This window comes from Natator depressus, chromosome 5, assembly GCF_965152275.1.
Source record: "Natator depressus isolate rNatDep1 chromosome 5, rNatDep2.hap1, whole genome shotgun sequence".
Taxonomy (NCBI): domain Eukaryota; kingdom Metazoa; phylum Chordata; order Testudines; family Cheloniidae; genus Natator; species Natator depressus.
This window is the reverse complement of record NC_134238.1, coordinates 126068053-126092735: the sequence shown is the minus strand read 5'-3', so window position 1 is coordinate 126092735 and position 24683 is coordinate 126068053. Positions and strand designations below refer to the sequence as shown.

Genomic DNA, 24683 nt, shown 5'->3' with positions numbered 1-24683 from the left:
GGCGCAATTCCACATTCTGCTCTAGACGGATCATTCATGTTCTTCTGTGTTCTGTTAAGGGTGGACTTCAGAAAAGTGTCACAGCCTGTTAACATTCTAGTATGTCATTCTCCACATCACATGGGCCACTTTATTACCTTCTGCCTTGACTGTTGGGGCCTTATCAGGCTTCCTTTCTCATCTTTCTCCTTCCAGTCCACTAAAATCATTTTCTCATACTACATCTTTCTGATGTTCAATTACCATTTATAAATCTGAATATTCTCTACTGTGATGTTTAAAAGTCTATATTCCTGTTTGCATAATCTATTTAATATTGGAGTCTTTCTCTTTAAGTGAGATGACATTTAGAATAGAGATGATTGATTAAAAAACAGGAAGTTTTCAAATTCTAATTGTTTTGTTCTTTTTGCCAGTCATGACAGAACAATGCAAGATATTGTTTACAAACTTGTGCCAGGCCTTCAAGATGGTAAGTCTTGGTATGTCGTCTTTTAGCTGTAAATGTTAGATTTACAAAGAGCTACTGTGCATGTTTAAGGGATAGCATAGGTTTTTCACCTGTTTGCTGCTTTTAGACAAAGATAGTGGTGAAAAATATACAGTAGAAGCATTTCTGCACTTATTCAAATTCTAGCACTGATTTCACTTTATCCTTCAATATGTGCTTTCTGTTAATGTTAGACACCAAGTACTGGAAAACGTTCCAGTAATGAAAATTGTGGGGATGTTTCAGGAAAATTAAAACATTGTATAATGTTGTGTAACACCTTAAAGCAAACTTTTTTGTGTTGGCATTATATTCTGTATGCACATTTTGTTTTAAATTCTACGTTTATTCAGTCATTTCGTTGCTGCTTTCCCAAGTTGTCAAAAGTGAAACATGTAATGCAGAGAAAATGTTTGGTTTCAGCATAATTTTCTTCCTTTTGTACTTTAGGCCTTTGCTAACAGGTAACTTCTAATTTGTGTGCTTCTTCTCATAACAGTAATAGTTTGACGATATTGGGTGTCTTGAGCTGAAGGAATATTCTGTACCAACTACTGGACCATTCTCATTTTTTTTCAGTAGTGTTTTACTACCTGTTTAGGTGGAAAATTTTCATTGAAACTAAGTTGTCAAGTCAAGAGGACATTCTCTCACTTTTTTAAATATGCAAGTTTAAGTAAAGAGACTATATATAAATGAAATTCTTTCAGGCTAAAAATTAGAAGTAGGGAGAAAAAAGGAAATTCAGAATCTCTTACATGTGTAACTAAACAGGCATGTATCATGTACTTCAACTGAGAGATTTGTAGAAGGATACATGGAAAAATATGGAGTAGCTTTAAAATCCATATGATCTGAAATCACAGAAATGATGTAATAGCAGCCTGGGAAGATGAGGTGGTTATTCTACAGCTGAATGACAAGATATGTGGTGTAACTTGATAAAATGGCATTTAGGAAAAGCAGAGAGGCAGCCAAAAGTGAAGGGATAGTGTTGTTCACGCTCCGATAAGTGCCTCTTCTTGCTGGGAAGTTTCTTCTATGAGGAAGTAGGAGGGGTTTGAAACAATTTTATAAATGTTACATTGACACTTATTAATGAAACTGTTTAAATTTTTAAACAGCGGAAATGAGAAAGCAGAGAGAATTCTATCATAAACTAGGCATGGAAGTACCAGGGGACATCAAAGGGGAGACCTGCTCTGCTAAGCAACATTTAGATTCGCATCGGAATGGTAATTTATTTTTGTTTGCTCTCTTTGGAAAAATGCCATTATGCTAATAAGATTATTCTAAACACCAATCATAATTATAGAAATTGTTATGTAGTATTGTACATTCTGAATGTGACTGCATTAAACATCTAATGGTGTTAAGTTGTACTACTCCTGGAGAAATTCTGCGTCACTATGCGCACACAGAATTCATGTCCCCCACGGATTTCTTTGCTTCCCCTCAGAAAAATGACTTTCTGACAGGGGAAGCAAAGGGAAGTTGCAAGAGCGGTCACGCACCTCTCCCTAGCAGCTCAGGCACATAGTTTCATGCACCTGGAGCAGCTGGCGGAGAGGCAAATCACTATGGTGGCTCCTACCCTGCACTGGGATCAGCTGCTAGACCCACCCCCAGAAACCTCCCCTGGCTGCAGGAAGCTCAGCATCCTCCCTTGCTTCCTGCCCTCATCACGCCTCAGCTGCAGGGAAGGGGTCACTGTATGGGGAGCTGCTCCCCTGTCAGCCCAACCCCCTGCATCCGGACCCCCCCATACTCGGACCCCTCCTGCCAAGCCTCATCCCAGAATCTGCCCCCCACACCCCTCCATACCTGAATCCTACCCTGCTGAACCTCAGCCCCTACATCTGGAGACCCCCTTGCACCCAAACACCCTGTCTCCAGACCTCCACCTCTGCACCCAAACCACCCCCTGCACCTGGACCACCCCAATGAGCTCCCTCAAACCCAGATCCCCCACCCCACTGAGCCCTAGCTAGCTGCACCTGGACCCCCAAGCCCTACTCCCCCAGCACCTAGCCCCCCACCCTCCCGCTGAGCCCCTCATACTCAGACCCTCCCCTGCGGAGTCCCATTGCCCCTGCACCTGAAATCCCAGAACAAGCCTCTGTGCATCCAGATTACCTCTGCACCTGGATTCCCTCACTGAGCTGTCTGCGCCCAGATTGTCCCACACAGAACCCTCTCACTCCACACCTGGATCCCCACACACTGAGCCCCTCCACACTTGGTTCCTGCCTGGTTGAGCCTGCTTACCCCACACCTGGTGCATTTGGCATGGAGGGGCAGGGCCCCGCAGTGTTTCTGGGGCAGGCTCAGCCCTTGCGCTACGTAAAGTTGGGTGCAGCCTCAGCACCAAGTCAGTGTCCTGGGATGGGGGAGGGAGGCTGCAGGGTGATCTCCCACCTCTATGTAGCCAGTGGCCTGTGCTCCTTGCTGCCATGCTGGAACCTCCACATTTATTCCTTGATAAATAAAACTTGCAGAATTTTTAATTTTTTGGCACAGAATTCCCTCAGGAGTACTATATGCTCACCTCCTAGGGTGTGGTGAGTCCGCTTTGCATCACACTACCTCTACCCTTAAACCATCTTAACTGGCCATAGGAAGACCACCCCAGCATGGGAGATCTTTTGGAATAGTGCTGGTGTAGGGGCTCCTACACTACCATGATACTGGCTGCTAGCAAAGTTGGCCATGATGAGGGTTATGGTCTGCTGATACCCAGTTGCCACCATGGACCCGTGGGGCTGTTGACAGTTGCTTAAAGTAGCAAGCCCAAGATTTCGTGGAGAGCAAAGGTCACATTCCTGAGCTGTCATTTCCCCTCTTGCTATATCCAGGGATTTGGACCATAATTTTGTTTGTCGGTAGAGATTGATTGTGCATGCATAATTCAAACCCCCGCCCCCTCCCAAATTCCCCATTAAATATAGTTTTTAGTGACCCAAAAAAAAAAAAAGTATCACACAACAGTTTTCAGAGTTTACTTAAAATTTGAGTGAACAGCACATCAATGCATAAAGCTAGGGATATCACACTCTAATACTAGGAAATTTGAGCAGTTAGGGCTGGAATTATATTTTACTAATAAATGTAATACCGTAAGGCTTCCTTTTGAGAGGAAAAGGAATAGAAATTACTGCGTATATAATACTTAGCAGAGTTGACATTTCTTTGGCAACCTGAAGTTTTTGAACTTCCTGACTTTTGAATACAATCTTGGGACAGTAATGGTGCATTGATAATCTTTTTTTAAGGAGAAAATTATTTTTGGACATGGTGACTGTCGAGCTTGTAAGTCCTTCAAAGCAACAAATGCGTTCTTCCTTAGCTGTGCATTTATGTCTTGCTTTAAAGCTCAGTGTCAGTCTTTCCATTGTCCTCAGAGGGTTTTGGATTAGGGCCCTTGAAACATAGGTGCACTGCCTGTGAATCTACACCTAGCTAAGTATGCATCCAGAAAATCCCAAAGATGGTTAAGCTCCTTTTTAACTTTTATAAAATGAGCTCACCCCCAGTCTGACGCATTCAGAAACTTATAAAACCCCATTTGCTTTTTCTTGATTTTATTTTTGTTACTATCGATTGAGATTACCTACAGTTTAACGTCTTTTAATTTCATGATTATAATGCTTTCCTTTTTTATTTAAGGTGAAACTAAAGCTGATGAGAGTTCAAATAAAGAAACATCAGAAGAAAAACAGGAAGAAGATAATGACTATCACAGAAGTGATGAACAGGTAGAATATCTTTCAGGCAACTTTTACTTAGTTTTAGGTTGCCATTTAACTTTATTTTCATTATGTGCTATGAAGGACGAATAATCTTTTATATCCATACTTTCATCAGTTGCTGGAAGCAAGGTACTGTTTTTCCATGCTTTTTAGTAGAATGTATAAAGTTGAACCAAGTGCCTTTATGTGTAGGGAAGGGGTGGCGTTTGTTTTTCAAGAAAATCTCATTAAGGATCAGTGGCCGTTATAATTGTGATTGATTGTCCTCTAGCCTGAAGTGAATTAAAAAATGTGCCTCAAAACTGGTATGTGAGGTCTGTGGCTGAGAAAATTACTCTCTAAAAATGCAAAGTAATTTTAAATCTAGAACTTTATCTAACACCTTAAAATATATTTAATACAGATGATGATTTTTTTTTGCTACTTTGTAGCAAAAACAGCAAGGAAGGAAGAGAACTAATGGCATCTTTTTATACTCCAGATCAGGACCAAAATAGCTGTCATAGGACCAGCTCCATAGCCCCTTACCTAGGCAAAGCAATTGATTGCCTAGCCTGCTGTTTGGATGAGAGCCAGATGGCTGAGGCAAAATCCATAGAAGTTGGAGTTGTGATGTTGGTTGGGAAAAAACAGGAAAAAATGGCAGAGATACCACCTCTGCTGAGGGTGTTCAGTTGCCGTTTGTGGGGCAGGTGTGCATTTTATCAGTCTGTCTGGACTGTCATCTCCTAGTAAAGTAGGTCAGATTTTTCACCTTTTCGTATGGCCAGGAGATTGTATTTAACTGCACTACAGCTTAAACCACTCTTCGGATAAAAAAAAGTGTAGAATAAACTAACTCATCTGTTATGGAATCTATCCATTCCCCCTCCCTCCCCTCTCCCCCCAATATAGCATAGGAAACCGTGCTTTTAAATCTACACTGGCTTCCCATCCCCCAAGTACTGGCTACAATTGAAGGTGTTGGCCTTTTACCTATAAAGGCATAAATGGCCTGGGTCCTACTTTTCTGAAAGATGACCTCTCTCCCTGTGCCATCCTGCCACATTGCAATCAATGGGGATGCCACCCAGATACAGGGCTGCTGGCAAAGCATTTTCTGAAGGCTCCTTTAGGTTTGGGATACTCGCTCCCTGTCTGAAGCTGCTCTCATTAATCCACCTCGTGGCACACTGCAAGTCCCATTTGTGTTTTCCCAAGCTATGAAGGGTTGGAAGGATGCTAGTAGGAGATGATTATACACCTTTTCCATGTCTACCCCTGCTGGGTGGGGATTTAAGTGCTTTTTACTGGGTAAAGTGGGAGTCCATAAAGTCCAAAGTGGGAGCAGTCTGTAACTATACTTTTATCATGTGGCCAGGAGCGTTCCGAGCAAAGGATCTCCACACTTCCTGTGCTTACATGCGTGTGGGTGTGTAAACAAGAGATGCTAGTTGGTTAGTCTAATTTTAAGGTTATTAACACATTAAACAGGAGCTTCAGAATAGAATGTCAGGAGCTGCTGAGCTTGCTTTTACTTGCTGCAAGTTCCGGAGACAGGCCTGGGGTGGCAAAAGAAAGCAAAAAGGGAGGGGTTGTCTGTTCGTCAGTTCTCCTGTGCAAAGCCCAGTGAGGAGATGGAGAGTTACCCTCTCCTGCATACCTAAAGTTTGGAGGTTGCAAGAGGGCTTTGTGGGAGAATTTCAGGGGGATTTTCCCCTTCCTAATACACTGGCTCAGGATTGTGTGAGGGGACACTGTACCTCTTGTGACCCACAGCCAACTCCCCTGCAAGCCTTCGGAGGTTCATGTAGGGCTCAACGCCATGAACCTCGGTAAGCTTTGCCAGCCCTCGGTGAGCATTAATAACTTCATGCAGGAATATGTGGCGCCTAAGGGTCATTTGTAGGGCCCTACCAAATTCATGGTCCATTTTGGTCAATTTCATGGTCATAGGATTTTAAAAATAGTAAATTTCATGTTTTCAGCTATTTAAATCTGAAATTTCAAGGTGTTGTAATTTTAGGAGTCCTGTCCCAAAAAGGAGGAAGGGGTGTGTGTGTGTGTGGGGGGGGTGGGTTGTGTGGGAGTGTGTCTTTCTGGTACTGCTACTCTTGCCCAACAGCAACGCTGCCTTCAGAGCTGGGCAACTGGAGAGCGGCGGCTGCTGGCCGGGAGCCCAGCTCTGAAGGCAGAGCTGCCGTCAGCAGCAGCACAGAAGTAAGGGAGGCACGGTATGGTATTGCCACCCGTACTTCTGCACTGCTGCTGGCGGGGCGCTGCCTTCAGAGCTGGGAACCTGGCCAACAGCCGTCACTCTCCGGCCACCCAGCTCTGAAGGGGGTGCAGAAATAAGGGTGGCAATACTGTGATTTCTTCCCCCTCCATCCCCCCCAATAACCCTGTGATCCTTCCTGCAACTCCCTTTTGGGACCCCCAATTTGAGAAACGCTGGTCTCCCCTGTGAAATCTGCATAGTATAGGGTAAAAGCACACACAAGACCAGATTTCAGGGCGGGAGACCAGATTCCATGGTCTGTGATGCATTTTTCATGGCCATGAATTTGGTAAGGCCCTACTCATTTGGGATGGGGACCCTGATGAGTTGCCTAAGGTGGTGGGGTTTGGTGACAAACCACTAAGATTTTGGGGGGGCTGATGGCACTTTGCTAAGTGGGGCTCTGTTGCCATGCACCACCTATGGCAAAACCTTCTCTGCTCCTGGAAGTCATGAAGATTGCCCTCTGTTCTGCTTTTCATGCTTCCCACAGTGCAGTGTTCTTCACAGTCTTAGGTTAGGATTAGTTAAAAATTAAACGGTAATATAAAAGTACCTTGTTACGGTTGAGTACCTGTTAGTAAGGCTATGATTTTGGGACAGCTGTCAGTGTTCATGGTAATTGTAAATTTGAATAAAGTTAGTCAACCCTTCCTTCCCTTCCAAATATTGCAATCTGGCCCACGTGGTTGCAGGACCACTCAGGTTTGGTGTTTCCACCCCGTGTGGATGGTGACAGGGTGCCTGGACCAAAAAACTCGGCTTAGCCTTGTGGGAGAGGAGCTGCCACTGTGGGGGGAGTGTGGAGAGAGCTTGCTGTCCAAGCCACCTCACATCCCCATGGGTCATCTGCTTTCCCCCATTTCTGTGACATAAGCCTTTTTTCCCGCACCTCTGTCATGACCTTTATTAAAATTTCCATGAAAAAATCATAGCCTAGCCTATCAGTAATTTGAGTAAAAATCTTTTGGTGTTTTACTAGCTTCTTTTTGAAAAATTTTTACCTGTTTTCTTGTAACACATTTAAATCTCAGACAAAATAACTTTCAAGTTGATGATCCTTTTTAAAACATGCATATAATCTGAATGTACGTTAACATGGCCTTTAAAATTATGTAAAGATGACACTCTAAACAGTCATTGAAAAAGTGAAGGTGGTTTTCACACTGTACATACCACACAGACTATGCTGACAGCTTGTGCCACACGCTCTCAAAGAAACTGCGGAACCACCTGATCAACATCCTCTACAGCAAACAGGGAAAGATTAAGAATGAGCTCTCAAAACTGGATATTCTCATCAAAAACCAACCTTCCACACACACTTCCTCATGGCTGGACTTTACAAAAACTAGACAAGCCATTTAAACACACACTTTGCTTCTCTGCAAAAGAAAAAGGACACTAAACTATCTAAACTACTACATGCCACAAGGGGCCACAGCAATGGTTCCCTCAACCCACCCAGCAATATTGTTAATCTATCCAACTATACTCTTAGCCCAGCAGAAGCAGCTGTCCTGTCTCAGGGCCTCTCCTTCTGCCCCTCCACCCCCACAAACATGATACAGTTGTGTGGTGACCTAGAATCCTATTTTCGACCTCTGAACAACACACCTCTGAACAACATACTAACCCACAGAGACCTTCCTACCAAGACTACAAAAAGAAGGATTCTGGGTGGACTCCTCCTGAAGGTCGAAACAACAGACTGGACTTCTATATAGAGTGCTTCTGTCGACGTGCACGGGCTGAAATTGTGGAAAAGCAGCATCACTTGCCCCATAACCTCAGTCGTGCAGAACACAATGCCATCCACAGCCTCGGAAACAGCTCTGACATCATAATCAAAAAGGTTGACAAAGGAGGTGCTGTCGTCAACATGAATAGGTCGGAATATGAACAAGAGGCTGCTAGGCAGCTCTCCAACACCACTTTCTACAAGTCATTACCCTCTGATCCCACTGAGGGTTACCAAAAGAAACTACACCATTTGCTCAAGAAACTCCCTGAAAAAGCACAAGAACAAATCCGCACAGACACACCCCTGGAACCCCGACCTGGGGTATTCTGTCTGCTACCAAAGATCCATAAAACCTGGAAATCCTGGATGCCCCATCATCTCAGGCATTGGCACCCTGACAGCAGGATTGTCTGGCTATGTAGACTCCCTCCTCAGGCCTTATGCTACCAGCACTCCTAGCTATCTTTGCGATACCACTGACTTCCTGAGGAAACTACGATGCATTGGTGATCTTCCTGAAAACGCCATCCTGGCCACTATGGATGTAGAAGCCCTATACACCAACATTCCACACAAAGATGGACTACAAGCCGTCAGGAACAGTATCCCCGATAATGTCACGGCAAACCTGGTGGCTGAACTTTGTGACTTTGTCCTCACCCATAACTATTTTACATTTGGGGACAATGTATACCTTCAAATCAGTGGCACTGCTATGGGTACCCGCATGGCCCCACAGTATGCCAACATTTTTATGGCTGACTTAGAACAACGCTTCCTCAACTCTCGTCCCCTAATGCCCCTACTCTACTTGCGCTACATTGATGACATCTTCATCATCTGGACCCATGGAAAAGAAGCCCCTGAGGAATTCCACCATGATTTCAACAATTTCCATCCCACCATCAACCTCAGCCTGGACCAGTCCACACAAGAGATCACTTCCAGGACACTACGGTGCTAGTAAGCGATGGTCACATAAACCCCACCCTATACCGGAAACCTACTGACCACTATTCCTACCTACATGCCTCCAGCTTTCATCCAGACCACACCACGTGATCCATTGTCTACAGCCAAGCTGTGCGATACAACCGCATTTGCTCCAACCCCTCAGACAGAGACAAACACCTACAAGATCTCTATCAAGCATTCTTACAACTACAATACCCACCTGCTGAAGTGAAGAAACACATTGACAGAGCCAGAAGAGTACCCAGAAGTCACCTACTACAGGACAGGCCCAACAAAGAAAATAACAGAACGCCACTAGCCATCACCTTCAGCCCTCAACTAAAACCTCTCCAACGCATCATCAAGGATCTACAGCCTATCCTGAAGGACAACGACCCATCACTCTCACAGATCTTGGGAGACAGGCCAGTCCTTGCTTACAGACAGCCCCCCAACCTGAAGCAAATACTCACCAGCAACCACACAACAGAACCACTAACCCAGGAACCTATCCTTTCAACAAAGCCCGTTGCCAACTGTGTCCACATATCTGTTCAGGGGACACCGTCATAGGGCCTAATCACATCAGCCACACTATCAGAGGCTCGTTCACCTGCATATCTACCAATGTGATATATGCCATCATGTGCCAGCAATGCCCCTCTGCCATGTACATTGGTCAAACTGGACTGTCTCTACGTAAAAGAATAAATGGACACAAATCAGATGTCAAGAATTAGAACATTCAAAAACCAGTTGGAGAACACTTCAATCTCTTTGGTCACTCGATTACAGACTTAGAAGTCGCAATATTACAACAAAAAAAACTTCAAAACCAGACTCCAACAAGAGACTGCTGAATTGTAATTAATTTGCAAAGTGGACACAATTAACTTAGGCTGGGATGGGTCATTACCCAAAGTAAAACTATTTCCCAATGTTTATTCCCCCGCACACACACCCCCCCCCCCCCCGTTCCTCAGACATTCTTGTCAACTACTGGAAATGGCCCACCTTGATTATCGCTACAAAAGGTTCTCCCCGCCCCCCCCTCCCCCCTGCTGGTAATAGCTCATTTTAAGTGATCACTCTCGTTACAGTGTGTATGGTAACACCCATTGTTTCATGTTCTCTGTGTATATAAATCTCCCCACTGTATTTTCCACTGAATGCATCCGATGAAGTGAGCTGTAACTCACAAAAGCTTATGCTCAAATAAATTTGTTAGTCTCTAAGGTGCTACAAGTACTCCTTTTCTTTTTATTGTACACTTGTTAGTGTTTACACCTTTTGGTTTGTGGTTTGACCTTGACTACTCCTGAGTTAGTCAGAATGACCTCTAAAATGAACAGGTTAGCGGCTGCTAACTTCTGTCCAGACATTTAAGAGGTAAATGAAGTGTAACTGTAAGCTGACAAGTTATAGACAACTTGTTTGCTTTAAGTAAGGTGACGGTGAACATTTGACTTCAAAGGTGCTTAACTTTTAAGTTTTGACCTTATTTTGGTAAACCAATGAAGGCTGCCTATAGAATGCATAATCAGGATTGCAGGAAATCCTATTAACCAACTCTGGACTGTGTTTGCTTTTCCCTGAAGGTAAGCATCTGCTTGGAATGCAATAGCAGCAAATTGCGTGGATTGAAACGAAAATGGATCCGCTGCTCAGCACAAGCAACAGTCTTACATCTAAAGAAGTTCATTGCCAAAAAACTTAATCTTTCTTCTTTTAATGAGGTAATATTTTAACATAAGAGAAAATCGCACTGTAAATAAAAAGCTTGTAGCAAGTGTATGAAGCTCATTTTTTAAAAGCAAAGCTTTTCCTTGTAATCTTGTTCTTAGAGAGAACTGAACAAACCACTTTAAGGTAAAATGTGATTATTGTAGTAGGACTAAAATAGCTTTTTCATCTGAGCTGGATCAAGGCAAATCTGTAGCCTTTTTATAAAAATATAAAGGCAAAATATGAATGTTAAAGCACTTACCTCCTTCCTTCCCCAACTTAATCCCCTTGGGTTTCAGCCCTTGTTGGTACTTGGGCTAGTAATATAAGCCACATGGCTTGTCTAATACTTTAACACCTTTTTCCACATCCAGTTTTAAATCATTGTCATTAAGGTAAGCTTTGGCATAGGCTTCCACTAGTGTTATATGTTTATATGATCATGTGTGTAAGTGAAAATGGAGAATTTCACCCCAGTGCATAGGGCCAGTGCCAGGCCTATCCACCACTGAAGTCTTTTTTAAGCCATATAGCTTAAGTGGTCCATAGCCCTTGCGTTGCTCTTATGCACAAGGATGAATTTCACCCAAAGTATAGGGTCAGCATGTATCCAACATAAACTGGGGGGACTGCTGGTCATGCGCCTACGTTTCCTTGCAGGTTGATCATGCTTCCAAAGTGGAAAAACTAGGAGACTGTGGGTCACTGGGAAGCCATTTGGTGCGGGGGAAAGAGAGGTGAATGAAGAAGTAGGAAGAAAAAGGGGGTCATCATCTTCCCTCTGATCTCCCCCATTTCAGATTGTAAAACTAGGACACATTATTCTGAAGGGCAGCAGCCATATAAACAGTCCCATCCTCTCCTCGCACAATGTAGTATTTATTCTACCATGTCCTAGCCCAAAGGACATACCACCAGTTCATTCACAGCCTCATTCCCAATTGAGTGTTGCCTTGGTATTCAGCCCTGCCAACTCCTTGTCTGTTTCCCAGCTCAGAACCTCCTTCCTGCTCAGAAATACCCCTGTCCCCACTTATGCACACCTCTCTCCTCTTCCTACCTAACCTCTCCACAGCTCTGAAACATCCTCTCCCATGCTCAGAATACAACCTACAAAAACAGCCAGACTTTCAGACTCTGAACCCTTCCCCTTCCTACCTGACCACAGCCACTGTCACCTGGCTCAGAAGTCACCCACTCCTTGCACCCCCCAGTGTGTAATCTATCTACCTACCTCTATTTAAAATTATTGTGAAAGCTACTTTTACTTAAAATAGAAATTGTCAACTGAAACAGCTTCACTTGTTCATGTATATAACAAGAGAAGACCACCTGTACTCTTGTTACGATCACCAATTAAAAAACTTACTTGGGTAGTGTGAAGGAAGGAACATGCTTAATTTTATTGGCTCTTAATTGTATTTATAAGTGGTCTTTTCCCCTGTGAGAACTCCATGCGACCACACAAAGGGAAGTTGCATTCCTGTACCAAGTGAAGAATAGACTTAAGGACTGAAGTAATTGCACACTTAAATTATCACAGAGACTCTTACTAGTTCTTACACCTTTTTACTAAGATGTTAGTTTTCAAATCTGCAAAAAGGTACTGTAGCCAATGTTAATTTATATAAAACGTAGTCCCTGTGTGGAAGAGACCAACCATTAAAAATACAGCTTCCAACCCGGGTTGTCATCTGCCATATGATGCCTAGAGAGACAAGGCGGGTGAGGGAATATCTTTTATTGGACCAACGTCTGTTGGTCAGGGAGACAAGCTTTTGACCTCACACAGAGCTCTTCTTCAGGTCTGGGAAATGTATTTAGCTGTGCCACTCTGAGTACAATGTGGAACAGATTGTTTAGCGTGAGTAGTTAACACACATTTCAAGGGTCCATTCAAGGTGAAAGCCACTTCAAGGTAAAAGCTCGTCTCTCTCACCAACAGAAGTTGGTTCAATAAAAGATATTCCCTCACCCACCTTGTCTTTCTAATGTCCTAGGACCAGCAACACTGCATACGACAATATGATGCTAAACAGTTTTCATAGCATGTCAAACAGGATAAGCTGTCTTCACATGAGACTTGGAAGTAAAGTTTGTACAGGTTTTTTAAAAGTCCCGATGATGGTTTGGAGTTAGGGGAAGGTGTCAATATCACATAAAGAGTCAGTGGATCAAAAAGTTGGGTCTACATTAAGAAACATTCCCATGGTGGACTTTCATGGGTTGAGGATGTCTTTCAACATCCAGAAATCAGAGAACAGACCTAGGTGCTCTCTCCATCAGGACTGAAAGTTTTGTTTCACACAGTGTGGGAAGCGTTAGGATTTTTCTGTTGTCTTCAGTTGATTTTGGACATGTTTAACATGACTTTTATCCATCTGCATTGTCTTGTCACAGAAGTGTGTTCTATGTGTCTCTTAATGAATTTAAGTCTCTCTCCCTTTTCAATCAGCTGGATATATTATGCAATGAAGAAATTCTTGGCAAGGACCATACGCTCAAATTTGTAGTTGTCACTAGATGGAGATTTAAGGTACGACACAACTGCTTTTTCATAAATTCACTCATATTTAGAAAGAAAATTAAGTCATTAACCTGGTTATAGAACAGAGTTCATAAAGTATCTATCGTACACAGTTTTATACCTGCAGTAACTTTAAAACTGGCTAAAAAATTGGTTAAAAGTCCATCCTGGTTTAGGGGCAAAGTGAGGGCAGCAGCTCGAAATAAAGAACAATATATAACAACTGGGGAAAAAGGGGGAAGTAGATAGCTATCAATATAAATTAGAAATTATGAAGTATAGAAAATTGGAGAGGGAAGACTAAAGACACCAGGAAAAAATCCATGGCTGGCGAGGCTAAGGACAGTAGGTTTTTCAGATAAATCAGGAAAAAGAGAAATTCTGACAGTGGTATAGGCTCTTTACTATATGGAGATGGTGCAAATGTTAATAATGCAGAAAAGGTAAAAGCGATCAATGTATAGTTCTGTATTTGGAAAGAAGCAAGATGATATACTTGTGTTACGTGACGATGATGAACTACTTTTCAGTCCATTGGGAATTGAGGGCATTAAGGATGCTAGGGATGATGATGATAATAATTAGCCCTTATATAGTACTTTTTATCAGTAGATCTCAGTGTTTTACAAAGCAGATAAGAAACATTGTCCCCATTTTACAGATGGGAAAACTGAGGCACATGGAAATGAAGTGACTTACCAAAGGTCATCCAGCAGGCCCAGATAGTGTGCACCCAAGAGCCCTAAGAGGGTTGGTTCAGGACATCTCTGGGTTGCTGGTGCTGTTTATTATTTATATTACCATAGCACCTAGGAGCCCTTGGAATAATGGGGAAATTCCGGGAGATGAGAAGAGTTTCTCCACAACTGGAGATGGGACACTTGGTGGGGTTGGCCATTGCTCTGAGGTGGTTCCAACAATCCTCTTTCTCAATGCCCAGCTGGTGTCTTGCTCACATACTCAGGGTCACACTGATTGCTAGATTTGGGGATGGGAAGGAATATTCCCCTAAGTCAGATTGGCTGGGACTTTGGGGTTTTTTTGGCCTTCCTCTGCAGCATGGGATGTGGTTTGCCTGCTGGGATCATCTGGGCATGACTCACCAGATCCATTTCCTGCCATTGCAGGGGCTTTGGGCATTGGTGGCACCTTGGTCTCTCATGTTCTCTCCCTGTGGCACACAATAGTTTAGTTTCCTGAGGTCTGGAATGCTTTGGTCTAACTTAGTCTTCAGTCTTAATAGAAAAAGACGAAAACTAATGGCCTGTGGTATGCAGGAGGTCAGACTAAAAGATCTCATGTTCCCTTCTTGCCTGAAACTATGCATATTGGCAAAACATTAACAAAGGGCAAGCAGGATGACGTGGGTAAATAGCTGACCTCAATCCCAGGCAAAATAACGGAGAAGCTGATACAGGATTCAAACAATATAGAATTGAAGGATGGGAAAATAATTAATGCTAGCCAACATGGTTTTATGGAAAATGTCTTAAGCCTGATTTTGTTTTTTGACAATTACAAATTTGGTTAATAAAGGTAGTTGCATAGATGTAACATTCTTACACTTTTGTAAGAGGTTCAACTTAGTACTACACAGCATTCTGGTTTTAAAAATTCGAACTATACAATATCAACAAAACATACCTTAAATAGATTAGTTGACTGACAGATCTCAAAGTAATGGTCCAAAGGGAATAATCATTGAGTGGGATGTTTTTAGTGGGGTCCCCCAGTGATCAGTACTAGACCTATGCTATTTGGTATTTTTATCAAAGATCTGAAAGTGAATATAAAATTATTGCTGATAAAATTTGCAGATGACACAGATTGGCCAGGTAGTAAATAAAGATGAGGCCAGAGCAGTCATACAGAGCGATCTGGATCGCTTACTAAGCTGGGACCATTCAAACAAATTATATTTTCCAAAAGCAAAATGACACATCTAGGAAGAAGGAATGCAGGCCATACTTACAGAATGGGGGACTGTATCTTAGGCTGCAATGACTCTGAAAATGATTATGGGGTCGTAGTGGTGGACAAGCAGCTCAGTGTGTGCTCCAAGTACGATACTGTGGATGTGATCCTTGACCACATAAACAGGGGAGTAATGAACTGGAATAGGAAAGTGATTTTACTTCCATATGTGGCATCAGTGTTGAAAAGTTGGAGAGGGTGAAGAGAAAAGCTATTAAAATGGTCTGTAGGTTGGAAAAAATACCTGATGGTGAGACTTAGAGCTCAATCTGTTTAGCTTATCAGAAATAATATTGAGAGGTAACTTGCTTATAGTGTAAAAGTACCTTCATGGGTAGAAACTGCTGAGTACTAAAGGGCTTTCTAAGCTAGCAGAGAATGACATAACAAGAACTAGTGGCTGGAAGTTGGTCAGACACATTCAAATTAAGACACATTTTTAGCAGTGAAGGTGGTAGTTAACCTTTAGAACAAACTACAAAGGTAAGTGGTGGATTCTCCACCTCTTCTCTTCAAAGCACACTGGATGTTCTAGTTAGGCTCAGTATACAGCTAACTGGGTGAAATTCTGTGATCTGTTATACATAAAGTCAGACTAGATGATACATGGTCAGTCCCTTCTGGCCTTAAAATATTAATCGATAACATATTTTGATGAGTTGATTACCTATCACATGGGAGGATTCATTTTGCTTTTGCTTTGTAAATTAGCTCATTATTTTATCTTGCAGAAAGCACCTCTCCTGCTACATTACAGACCCAAAATGGACTTGCTGTAAGAGACCTTTATTGTCCTTCTGGACAGCGTTTTTTGCAGAGACTATCATCAGGCACCTTCTTAGTGCATCACTTAACTCACATGTGACACGAACCAGCAGAATTGTTTTGGAAGACTATAGTGCTCTCACAGCCAACCAACCTTCTGAATATTTCTTCTGGAGATGTGTTGCCCAGATTTCTGGACAGAAAATATTTATACTTTTTTTGTACGAAAGAAATAAATCACAAGAGGACACTACCAGCACTAAGTTTACAGATCCTGAAAACACTTCACAGTTCCATGTAGCTCAACTTCATTCATCTCTTTGCTGCAGTTCCACAAAAATAAGTTAAAATGTTGTAGGGGTTTAAAGGTTGTCTTTGACACCAAAATTACCTTTAGTTACTTTCCATCTTTTGAAACTTCTAAAGCTTATTTTGAGATATTCTGCAAGGTGTTCCGTCTTACATAGTATGGCTCAGTTACTTTGGCTTTCATTGAGCCCTTTGAAGAGCATTGAACGTACTTTATGATTATAGAGACTGGTGATATTTATGCTGCATTAAAAACTTCCTAAAAAACTAGGCATCTGAAAACTTCATGAGTTTCACACAGTGCTTGATCTCATTTTATATTTCATTAATGTTTTGGCATCCTCTGCATGTTTTGATGAGGCTAATGAAAATGAGTTTACTTTTTTAACATGGCCCAATATTTTGCTGTGACATAAATTGCATCCGATCATAACACAAGAGTACTCAAAGTGCTAAATTTGTGAATTTTAAGGTAGACTTGTCTTATACAGTAAGGGCTTGCAGAAATTTATTTTTTCTTCACGGAGAATGTTTTTTCGCTAAATTTGTAACTAGTGGTTAAAGCATTTTTATTTTGAGAAACACCCCATAGAAACATTACACAAGTTTCCATTTCACTGGTTTAAAAATTCAGCTGTTAATTACTGACCAGTTCTAGATTTCCTTTAATGGTTTCCTTAAAAAGCCATTGTTTTCTTTAGTGTCATCATTAGCTATCTTGGAGGTCAGACTAGATCGTAGCAGTACCTTCTGGCCTTAAATCTATTAATCTAGATTTTGTGTTCAGCCTCGAGAGATGCAGGACACTATGTATGTCATCAAGTCCGCGCTCAGATAATGCTTAGAGGGGTGTTAACTAAAAAAAAAAAAAAAAAAAAAAACCTTGAAAGGCTTTTAAAAATAGGTGACTTAAAAAAACTGTTAATATTGGTTGAAAGTGATTTCTGCAGGCGATATACTGTATAACATAATAAAAATATGAAATGTTAAAATGTTTGACTGGCATGGGGGATTGTAAGATACTGAAAAGAGGGTGTGCAGTATGACACACTGGCAGCTGGAGGTTACTACTTTCTTTTTAAATGCTCAGGAGGGAAAGTTCCCCTGTCAGCTGAAAACCAGTTTTGTATACATATTATTAAACCCTTTTATTCCTCCATAAGGCAAATCTCACTGGCTAACATAAGCATTATGCCTGTTGGCACCACCCTACTCCATCCAGTTGTGCTCCTCTGCCCTGCAAGAAATCATTATTTAAAATTAGATTTAACATCAGGAAGTAAATCCTGAGAAATACTGGCTTATCCAAACATGTACATTCGCTTTTCTCCTGGGTCTGAAAGAAATCCACCGCCTCCCCAAAACAGCATGTTCCTGTGTGCCTCCTTACACGTACTTGCCTGGAGCCTGCCGGTCCTCCATTTGACTCCTCTCTTAGTTTTCCTACTGCCACACTTGTGAGAGGGAACACAATCTCACCTGTATATATTTCAAAACAGCGTTATAAAGCTGCGTTCTTTTATTTTTATTCATAATCATAGAGGTGAATGAGGAGGAAATCAGAATGGGTGCAAATGGAGAAACAAGGGAAATCTACTGGACTAGTAGGAGTGCCATCTCTGCAAATCTAGGGCAGGAGAGATGTAAATGTACTGAGGGCTCATTGGGCTAGGCAGGACAACTTCACATCTAGGCCTTGGAGGGTGTGGGGAATAGAGTTTGGCTTTGGTTTGATCTTTCTGTTCCTGTATGCACCTACCTGCAGTTCAGCTTTTATCTATGTATAACATGAAGAAAAAATAGAAGTGTCAGAAGAGGAAAGGAGAGACTTCAGTAGTTTAGTTCTAGCAACTGGCCCTTTGTGAGCTTTTCACAAAATGAACCTAGGCGACGTGACCCTATAAGTCCGTTGATTTACCGGGACTCTGTGGAACTGTTAATCAGTTGTCCGCATTGTGGGGTGTGTCAGGGAACTTCAACCAAATGACCCTATCCTAATCAATCTGATTAATTTGCGTCTAAGGGTTTAATAAATATATATACATGATGTGTCTACCTCAGAACATGCACTGCAGCAGCATTTTGTAAAACCAGATGTTACTGTAGTGCCATTGAAGTACATCAGAATTTGAATATTTTCCTGTGTAATTAAACTGAGGAGCAATTAAACAGATGAACGTGCAAATTCAAAAAACCCTCTGCCATTCAGTTTTAACTCTCACTGTAGCAATCTACAGTACAGAACATATATTTGTAAGTTTGTAGCTATCTTTGGAATCACTTGAATTTGCTATGGTGCTATATCAATATATTTAAATATCTGTTGATATCTGTATAGATACGTAAATCTGAAGCCTGTATTAACACCAACAGCTGGTTATAGCTCATAATTGTGTGTAACTCTGCTTTTTTTAAATGTATTAACCTGATAAAACCTCAGTGGTAAAAATACCTATTTTTCTAAATTGCATCATGTCAGAATAGCTTCACTACAGAAACTATTTCCCAGAGGGGTTTGCTGCACCATTTGGTTTGATTTTAACTTTGTAGAAAGAGTAGCATACAATTAAATTCAACAGTCAGTGTGAGACCTTAAGGATTCTATTTCTGAAAGTTCTGTTTTACTTCTGTGAAGCTTAAGAGACAGTTGATTTAATGTCAAAACTATATTGGGGAAAAATAACTATTGATTTTTTTAAGTATTGTTTAAGGTCTGAAAGTCAGGCTCAGCTTAGATATCTCTTGGTCCTGCTTGGTCATGTTCAGTTTATTTTGGTTTTAGTGAAGATGGAGTTACTGTGAAGTAGTTTTCACAACTGCTTACGCTGGTAAATAATTGCAGTACAAGTATCTTGTTGCATTATCCTCAGCAGCAATGAGACTAATTACCCAGGCTCATAGTCTCACTAGATATAGTTTTCATTTAAAATAGAGAATTCAGATAGAATATATAATATTGAATTTAAATAAGATTTGGGGGTTTTAAAAAAAATTAACTTTATAAAATTATTTATTCTATTTTAAGCCTTCTATCTTATTTTACCATCCAAGTATTTTGGTTTCTATGGTCCAGCTTTATTTACGGGCATATAAAATGAAATTGTGAGATGTTTTTACAAGCTTCTTCCTTTTACTTTGAGTTTGAGTAGTTTTTATTTGATGTTTTTGTATGGATAAAGAGCATTACTTATGCTTTTGTGCAATAGGTTTGAAACATGCATTTATAAGGCATATGTTTAAATTGTAAATGTAGCATCTACTTACCGCTAAATTGAGAAGGAATGTAGGTGGGATTTTTAAAATGTACATTCAAATGGGTTTTTGTTTGGTTTTTTTAATTTTCATTTTTTATTTTTTTTTATTTTTATTTTGAAGTGAAGTTTGGGGTTTTAAAATTGTGTGTAAGTGCAAGAACTACCTGTCAGCAATATTTTAAAATAAATGATCTGGCAAGAAACCTTAATGTGAATTGTGGAAGCAATCTGCAAGACTTGCAGCCTATCCGAAATTGTTTTTGTGCCATTGTTATGTCTGGTATCTTTGTGTACCATCTAACCTGGGAATATTTATTTTTTATTGGTTGTGCAATACTATACACAACACTATAACCTCTGGGGATATGGGACCATATGAAATATCAGACTACAACTATGATGGTGCTATTTTTTCCAATAGGCTATGAGCCTTTGAAAGCTTATCTGGCTCTATTGTCTTCGTAACAGCATAATTAGTCTTAGGAGAATCTTACCATTGAGATAAATGTAATAGGAAAAAGCCAACCAGTTTTTACATCAACAGATGAATCTTTGATAAATTTATATTGTAATCAGTACTTAAGAAATGCATTTAATGCAGACAGCGTAAACTGTACTCTACAGAAAAATCCACTTTCTGTATTTCCTCAGGTAATCACTTCAGTTCAGATGCTTCACTGGAAGTTTTAAAGCAACCTACTCATTTGTTCCTCTGCTTCAAAGTTAAAGAAAAGAAAAAATCCCATATAGGCTAGAATTTTTGCATAACTTAACTATGCTTAACTATAACGGAGAGGTTCACTTAACATTTCCTTAGGTACCAGGTGCAGAGAGAACGCTTATTTTAAGGTGCATAATTTAACTTTGAACTGCGTTTTGATGAAAGTGGAGATTAGGTACAGATTTTCTGGAAACTTGCTCCTCATGGTAAGCCCACTTTTTTTTTTTATTTTATACTATTGAGTTTGAATTTGCTCATGTACAAACTTAATATCCAGTCCTGCAATCTGATCCACCTGGCAGATCCTTATGCCCTCGCAGAATCCAGTTGAAGTCAATGTGGCCTGCCCCAGATCAGATTGTAGGATTGGGGCGTAAATGTCCAATACTGCAAATGCTGACCTTGTAACTTTACTCACATGGATGGTTCTATTTCAGTCCAGTGGGATTATTCACAGGAGCAGAGTTACTTAGCAGCATGCCTGCAGAAGTCCTTATGATTTACAACATTGGTTTAATATAATCCTTAACATCCAAATGATTTAACTGGACAAAAGAAAACTTTTTTTTTCCTGGAACAAGATTAATTTAGGGTTAAGGGACAATAAGCCAGTGCAACCACTAAGCCTTTATCCTCAATATGTGGTAAAATAAAGATACTGAAACTATCACAGTATAAAATCATATTTTTGACTTAGTTTCATTTGAAAGTTTACATTTTTTTATGCTTTGTGTTGCTGTGTAATTTTTGTACTATTGGTGGCTAGTTTTTGTCTGAATAAGCCTTTTGGGATTATTGCTTAATGTTTTGATTTTATGATAGTGAAGCTTGTATTCAGTGTTTTGCCAATTAATATTATATGCTTGTGAATAAAAGCAAAAAAGCTAACTAAAATTCTGTCAGGCTGAAAGTTTATTGTCCATTTTTTCCCAAGAACCTCAAGGACTAGCTAGTACAATACAACAGTACTATACAATACTGCATAAACCAGAACATTCCCCTTATATAGTTCTATAATGTATCTTCCCCCTGAAATGTGTACCACTTTTTTTTTTGCTTGAATCCAACACTAGCACTGAACAAAACGTTACACTAACTACAAAACTCCTTAAATTGGTAAAATGTTTTTGTCAAATACATGGCAGTCTATTCATTAGCAAATAAAGTGACTTCTGTTGGATGGAGGAGGTTATTTTAGGTGCTTTGGACTCTTCCTGTATTTGTGTGTATGGATATATTTGCCACGCTGTACATGGTATCAGACTTGCTCCTCATCTGTTAATGTCGCTGTGAGGGGTCATACTGGAGTCCAACGTTCTGTTGGACACAATTGACAAATGTTAAATCAAAAAACCAAACCTGCCGAAATCCTTATTTTGTTTTAATTGTTAATGATTGACAGATACTGATTGTCTATTTCCTCTCTGGTTGAAAGTTAGAAAAAGGTCTTAGAGTAGCTATAAAATGCCACTCCAGAGAGCTTTGGCTCATTAACCAGAGGTAAATTTGCCTTCAAAGTGTTGATCTAATTTTTGGTTGATTTCTGGGTTATTTTAGTAGTTTCTTCCCTAACTGTTTAAGATCATCAAGGATTATGTAGGAACTCCTCAAAAGGATTTACTGTTTTTGGCTTAAATGAAGCTCAAGGTTAATCTAGATACTCTAGTAAACTGCAAAGCATATAAAACCCTAGGTGAATTTCTTTGCAGTATCTGCATAGAGTAATGTATATTTTCAGAATTGTGTGTGGTGTTTTCTTCTTATTGGGAGAGGCAAAAGGTTTAATGTTTCTGCCATTTTGCTTGGAATTGTAAGGAACTCTGGTTCTAAACCATGTAGCGGTCTGTTCCTGCACAGGGTTCTCACTTGCACTAATGGTAGTGATGTGTAATCTTCCTCAGGAGATGAGGCCCACTAGATAGTTCTGCCATTGATTGGCCATTTAAATACCGGTGGGAGAAATCTGTCTCAGAAAGGTCCCTTTGTTCATGTGTGTCACTAAAAAGTGAATAAATAATAAACTTCTAAGTTTAGCACTAATTCTGCTGTGTCAGCAAGCACTATATTTCATCTCCTTATTCTCGTTGTTAGTTGATCTATCATTTCTCCATGACTTTCCTTTGTTGGTTGCTTGAAATGCACCTACAGACTAGTGATTTATGCCTGGGTGTTTCTGTTCAGTTCAGCACACTGCACTATTGGCAAGTATTCCAGGCATCTAGAGAGAAATTAACTGCGCTCAAAACCAGCGGATGTATTTCCCAATAGTGTAATTGTATGTTCAACACGGCCCCTCCTGTAACTTGCTGGAATAGTTAAGTGATGACCAACTGTCTTTGCCAGCTGTGACCCTTGAGCCATGCCCTACACAAAAATACATAGGAACACAAATCTGCACTCTAGTCTGTTTTTAATAAGCATCTACATGGTGAGAAAGTTGCTCAGGTGTACAGTAAGAATGATGCGCACATATACCTCATTTCAGGAATGGATAAAGGCACCACCATTGGCATCTGTTGTGATTGGGACCTTTTGAAATATGCTCTTGCAACACTTGTTTTGTTTTATAAGCTAATGTTTTGTATTACTTTGTGTACAATATATTCGACTTGTAGTTATTCAGATTGTCTTTGGTGTTGATTTTGGACATAAAAATAAATTCTTTGATCATTAATTTTAATTTCCATGATTTTTGTGCTAGTCTGAACTGATGGATCTAAATTAGGTTTGATTGTGAGTCGTAGAAAACTAAACAGGAGAAATATAGGGGGAACAAAACAAAACAAAACAAATTAGCATCCCAAAACACAATTGGTATTCTACAGGACAATAGTAGAATCTACTTGAGCTTGGTTGTGGAATTCCCAGAGCCTCACAAACGTAGCCTAATAGTCATGTTAGTGTGAATATACCCATGTTCCTATCGAGCTCTGAAAGCTATCCACCTGCCAATGCAGCTCTTATTGAGCAACAAACTAAAATTCTCCCAAGAGGTAAGCAAGCCCTGGAAAAGTTCAGAAATCCTAATAGTCCTTTGCCTACTGTGACTCTCCCTGGTTGAATATTTCCAGTACTCTTCAGTGAGAGCAACACTTAAGCTAAAAATTGATTTAAAAAAAAATTAAATTCAGTAACTTTCATATATGGAAGTTCTGTTACCTGCATACATCTGAAGTAGTACCCTTTTTAGTGGTGGGTTAATGCTAAGTCAAAGAATTGGTTAATTGTTCTCATAGTCAGTGGTTCAGATAGATAGATAGAAATTTCTATAAAATATTTAAGGCTGGCATCAAAAGTGACAGTCTCATTATTCTGTCTTATAACTTACTCAGTGTCTTCAGGTTTCCAATATGTGGGCCATTTACCCTAAAAACTTTATTTTCCTTTATCTGAGAAATCCCTAGCTGCAGTATATTTGGGCTTAGAGGAAGAACAGTTCGCTTGATTTTGACTTTGAAGTGAGCTGTTTTGCATGCTTTGAAGTTAAACACATTCTTTGACATGCTGTCAACAGTGCTGATGAGGCATTTATGAATATATAATATGCTTCAGAGATGTCTGCCGATGAGGTTTGAGTGGCATTTCACATTTGGAGACTGTTCTAAACAGAAGTTTTTCACCTGGTGATTTTTCTTGGATATATTTTGTGGTCTATGCTTGTACGAAGGTTGTTTATATGCCATGCTTGAGGGGGAAAGAAAGACTTATTGGTGCATTTTGTGCAATTGAAGTTACTTTCAGTATCTATGGCAGAGAGAGAGAGAGAGAATTGAGAAGATAGGGTAGTCGACAAACAGCGAAAGTGGGGGAAGTACCAAGCTTTCTTCTTAGGTTCTGTTATTTCCAGTTGCGACAAATGTGGGGATGCTCAGCAATGAATCTGTACCTTGTAATGTGGCTTGCGTTAAGGATTTCCGAGCTGTTTTCAAATATCTGTGTGTTGCCGGCACCCAGTGCCGAGAGGCTAAACAACAGCTGGGGTTGGTTTGCTACCCGGTGTGCTACACCCAATAATCACAACGGGGTGGAGAAGCAGAAAGGTTTATTTGCAGCTGCAAAAAGGTACAGGGAGAATAAGATCTCAAATCCTGCACCCAGAGCAGGAAGTTACACAGGCTTTTATACATCCTTTTTTCCAGCATACTTATCCAATAGCAAGCTGCCCTAAGTATCCATATAGCCAGCCAATCCAGTTCCAGCTAGTTCCCTTGTTC

General features: G+C 40.6%; 1 protein-coding gene across 3 annotated transcripts in view; it reads left to right on the top strand.

Moving 5' to 3' along the window:
- PCGF3 (polycomb group ring finger 3) overlaps window positions 1-23094 on the top strand; it is a 114660-nt gene extending 91566 nt beyond the window's left edge. For all 3 annotated transcript variants that reach the window (XM_074953591.1, XM_074953590.1, XM_074953589.1), the window contains 6 exons: window positions 417-472; window positions 1615-1725; window positions 4157-4245; window positions 10793-10930; window positions 13375-13455; window positions 16152-23094. In XM_074953591.1, the coding sequence (XP_074809692.1) occupies window positions 417-472; window positions 1615-1725; window positions 4157-4245; window positions 10793-10930; window positions 13375-13455; window positions 16152-16199 (523 nt within the window). In that variant the 3' untranslated portion in view covers window positions 16200-23094. The remainder of the gene's footprint in view (window positions 1-416; window positions 473-1614; window positions 1726-4156; window positions 4246-10792; window positions 10931-13374; window positions 13456-16151) is intronic.
- Window positions 23095-24683: the final 1589 nt, after the last annotated feature.